The 4,865-nt window shown below is 27.4% G+C and overlaps 2 protein-coding genes across 2 annotated transcripts; both read left to right on the top strand.

The window, feature by feature from the left end:
• The first annotated feature begins 7 nt into the window (after positions 1–7).
• LOC103310448 lies at positions 8–2,642 on the top strand. Its single transcript, XM_029486426.1, has 7 exons — positions 8–22; positions 387–930; positions 1,009–1,231; positions 1,298–1,558; positions 1,628–2,002; positions 2,330–2,570; positions 2,636–2,642. Exons 2-7 carry the CDS (start codon positions 427–429, stop codon positions 2,640–2,642), a joined length of 1,611 nt encoding a protein of 536 aa, XP_029342286.1. The 5' UTR covers positions 8–22; positions 387–426.
• On the top strand, positions 2,565–4,226 carry LOC115033924. Its single transcript, XM_029488813.1, has 4 exons — positions 2,565–2,860; positions 2,958–3,052; positions 3,188–3,387; positions 3,507–4,226. The coding sequence occupies exons 1-4, from the start codon at positions 2,662–2,664 to the stop codon at positions 3,649–3,651; spliced, it is 639 nt and encodes a 212-aa protein (XP_029344673.1). The 5' UTR covers positions 2,565–2,661; the 3' UTR covers positions 3,652–4,226.
• The last annotated feature ends 639 nt before the right edge of the window (positions 4,227–4,865 follow it).

Below are 4,865 nucleotides of genomic sequence, written 5' to 3'. Positions count from 1 at the left end.
CCACGATAGAAAATATCAACAGGTAATACTATCTGTATACACTGTTATTTCTAATAATTATTTCTTTTTATTATTTCTTGTATTATGACTAAAAAAAGTTGACTTCATTTAATTTTTTACTCATTTGTTTTATATTTATATACGTATGTTAACATACACAATGTTAACAAATTTTACATGTTTAGAAAATTTATTTTTTTTGCTCAATTTTAATATTTATTTATTTCATTGGCAAACAAACAATTTTTGTTCTTTAAAAAATAAAATGAAATAATTTAATGTATAAATTTATATTTGAAACATTTTTTAAAAAATCATTTTTTTTTTTTTGGCATTTTTAGAGTTTCATTATAGAATGATATTAATATTATTAAATATTTTTGTAGTGAATCTAATAATGTACTTGGCGGTAGACGAATTGTAGACATGGCATATATATTTCTACAAATTCAAAATTCGTGTAGCAAAATGCATACTCCTGGGTTTGGATGCACATTTATTAACGTAGAGTTTATGAAAGAAATTCGAAAAGGATTTGAATCTACATGGATTTTTAAGTGTAAAATGTGCAACTTATTGACTACAATTTTATCAGAAACTAAAAAACTGGAATATATACCAATAAACAAAGCCATTACCAATGGTACTTGTGCTATTGGTATAGGTTATACACAATTGGCTGAACTTTCAGCAAGTATTGACATACCATGTATGTCTCCAAACACATACATCAAACTCACTGACATTTTAAGTGAAGATATAAAAGTTACTGCTTGGAATGTCATGAAACTTGCCGGTATTGAGGAAAAACAATTAGCGCTGGAAGCAGGTGATGTCGATATCGACGGTATACCTATGTGCCCAGTAGTTGCCGACGGACAGTGGAGTAAACGTAGTTACAAAACTAAATACGACGCATATTCAGGAGCGGTGAGATAGTTATAAGATAATTTAAGTATATTTTTTGATCATTAGTATTTCCAATAATTTTATTTTATTTATATATAGGCTACAATTATTGGTTATCGTACAAAAAAAGTATTGTTTGTCGGAATACGAAACCGATATTGCGCAATTTGTGAAAGGGCTAAAATTGTCAAACTAGACCCTAAGCCACATAAATGTTTTTTAAACTGGACAAAAGGGGCTACAAGTATGGAAGCTGATGGAATAGCAGAAGGCTTTTTAAATAGTATTGAATTGCATGGCTTAAAATTCAACAAACTTATTGGTAAACTGAACTAATATTACTTTTTAAACGTTCATACAATCACGAAGCATCAATTATTATTTATAGGTGATGGAGATAGCAGCGTTACAAAGAGACTAAACGAAGTAATGCCATATGGACCTACATTTCTTGTTGAAAAAATAGAATGTAGGAATCACATTCTCCGCAATTATAGTCAAAAATTGATGAACCTTACTAGAATAACTAAATATCCATGTTTCATAAGGAAGTTTATAGTTAGAAACATTATTCGATTTAGAACCGCTATCACTAAATCAATAAAGTATCGAAAAAATCTCGACGAATCAAATTATCAAAAAATTGAAGGTAACGTTTAAAATGGAATATAAAAAAAAAAAAACAATGCATATAATATGCTGTATATATATGTTTCAGGTTTGCGAAAGGATATTTTAAATAGTCCATACCATATATTTGGCAAACACACTAATTGTGCTCAATATTTTTGCACTGGAAGAAAGTTATACGAACTGAATTTGATCGACGAAGTATTGCAATGTGGTTTAATGAAAGATATTTATACCGCACTAAGACGTGTTGCTGATAATGCAAAAAGTTTATTACTTGATGTTGATAACAACATTTGCGAACAGTTTAATAGTGTCATTAATAAACATATAGGCGGTAAACGAATTAATTTTTCTCAAAAACAGTCGTACAGCACTAGAATATATACTGCTGTAGTATCATTTAATACAAATGGCAATTATATACGAGAGATTCACAAAAAGATAACAACCAAAAGTCCAGGTACATTATTTAAAAAGTACCTATAGTCTACGACGATGCTTTCAAATTAAATTAAAAAAAATTGATTACAAATTAAAATTAAATAAATACTGCCAAAACTTATATTTCACATTTCACGTTTTTATATTTTGGTGTATCGTATTAGCTATCAGTAAAATTAAAAATTGAAATAATTTGTATATTAAAGGTATATATAGGTATAGGTACAATAATTAAATAAATAAAATATTTCATTATGAATTATTTTTCAGTATTTATAATTTATGAATAGTATTAATTTATTATTATTATGAAGGTAGTTGTTTTAATATTATTTTATGTGTATAGGAATCGTAGCCAAAAAATTTTTGAAGCATGCGGCAGATAAACGAATAACATTAAGACGCAGGAGAGCACTTTTTAAATTATCTGGAGTGTATAAATCAAAAAAAATATCATGCGGCCCCGACGAACATTATGGACTAGCTGAACCCTTGGATGATTTTTTGTCCGAGGAAGAAATGAAAAATAAGAAAGCAGAATTTATAAAATCACTTTCACTTTCATTAACTGCCAAAAAAACATTAGAGTATGAAACCCGAAACCAATCCGATAGCCAAACTTGGTTTACTGAACGAAGAAATCGTCTTACAGCTTCTAATTTTGGTAAAATTTGTAAGATGCGGCCTAACACTTCGTGTAAAAATACGGTGTTTGAAATTTTATATAACACCAATAACACTAAAAGTAATGCCATCGACTATGGTAAAGAATCGGAAGATATGGCTATAAGAACATTGGAAAAAATCATTAAAAAACCAATACAAAAATGTGGGTTATTTATTGACGATAATATTCCATACTTAGCAGCAACACCTGGTAACGCATTTTTTCATTATTTGATATGTATTGTACAAATTTTGTTTACACACAAAAAAACATATTTAATTTTATATAATATAATTATAGTCTATAGATGGTTTGATAGAAGATAATGCTACTGTTGAAGTAAAATGTCCGTTTTCTGTTAAGGATCATGAAAGTTTGGAACAAGCTCTTCTTGAAAAGAAGGTTAGTTTTGTAACTATTTTTGTACTTCGTAATCAGGAGTATTTAATATATAAAATACTTTATTCCAATAATAGTTTAAATAAAAATGTATTGTAAATTGTAATATCCACTATAATATAGTTATGTTGCTTTTAGATTCCTTATTTAATAAATAAAAACAATACAATCAAGTTGAAAGAAGATAGTAATTATTATTATCAGATTCAGGGCCAAATGCATATTACTAAACGAAATTTATGTTATTTTTTCATATTTACTCCGAAGTGGAACAAACTTGAAATTATTAATTATTCAGCAGTGTTTTGGAAAGAAAAAATGGAATCAAATTTGAAATTGTAATTGTTTGTAAATAGTAAATAGTAAATTAAAATGTTATTGTATTTTTGGTTTCTAATATGAATTAGTAAAATTCTATTGGTATTTTTGTAAGTCTAGCATTTATTATATTTTTCAGATTTTATGAAGAATGTTTATTACCCGAGATCGTTGATTCCCAATACAAAAAACGGATGCAAAAGAGTGATATTGTTGAGCCCCCACATATCAAAGAAAATATTATAAAATATAAAGAAAAAAATAATAAAAAAATAAAATCATAAATTATATTATACTTGTTGAACTTATATTAATTTTTTTTCATGATTAAATAATAGGAAATTATTGCTTCGTTACCCTTTTTTTATATTAATATAGGTAATATGATTATAATTTATTTTTTAAATAAAAATATGGTGATAAATAATATAGGTTACATACAAAAATATTTGTAATTACGTATTATCATATTTTAATATAACATTAACAGTTGAACGTAAAAGATAAAGCACGAAAAATTAATATTAATTTAATTCCGCTGTATTTATTTTATTTACCATTTATTAGATTTTACTATAAGTATTATATTTAAATAAGTAATGATTCAATAACTACAAATCAAGTTATGTTATAATACAGTTTCTACGATCTATATATTGGGACATATATTTAGGTAAGCAGTATCTTAATTTATAATGGGTAATTCATGGGTACGCGAGAGTATTGAAAATATTACGGCGGTATTGGCGTACAATGAATTTTATAATGATACGAATCGTACTGGACGAACGTTCATGGACAAATAAACGGCGCTCCCGAATGTGCACTCGTCGCCGCCGTCGGCCGGTTGCGAATTGCGAATAGTATGCGTGGGGTAATACTAAAACCCGGGACGGGACGGGACCGATTCCATTCCACACGGTGATAAGAAAAACAGTGTGGCCAGAACTGACCGAGATAAAATATTGTTATCCTTGTACACATTAAATACTTACTTAATTATTAAAATACATTATTCCGTAAAACTATTATATTATAAAATATATTATAAATAAATTATTAATCTGGTGGAATGCAGTTAATCCCGAAATGTTTTGAAACTTATAAAACGTACACCAAAATTAAAGTAGATTAAAACCTACCTTTAAATCTGAAAATTATAAAAAGATTTTTATAATTGCAAAAACAGTACAGGATTCGAATACCACAGGTACCTACTAAAATATAGTCAAAATTGATTAAAACATATAAAAGGTATATCAAAATTTCAAGTATATTATCTGCCATAATTTGGTAAAATAATCAGCGAGAAGTATAAACTATTGCAGAAACGGGACAGGATTCCACCGACAAACGTGTGCTTAATTAGGTCAATATTTAGACGGGACGAGCTGTAATTAACTCAAAAATGAACTAATACTTATTAAACGGATTTCAAAAATTTAAGTATATAACCCTATCTTTGGTAAAAAATATGAAAAATATAAACTATTGCAGA

The sequence above is a fragment of the Acyrthosiphon pisum genome, chromosome A1, assembly GCF_005508785.2.
Source record: "Acyrthosiphon pisum isolate AL4f chromosome A1, pea_aphid_22Mar2018_4r6ur, whole genome shotgun sequence".
Taxonomy (NCBI): domain Eukaryota; kingdom Metazoa; phylum Arthropoda; class Insecta; order Hemiptera; family Aphididae; genus Acyrthosiphon; species Acyrthosiphon pisum.
The sequence above is the reverse complement of the archived record's forward strand: the minus strand, read 5'-3'. Positions and strand labels throughout refer to the sequence as shown.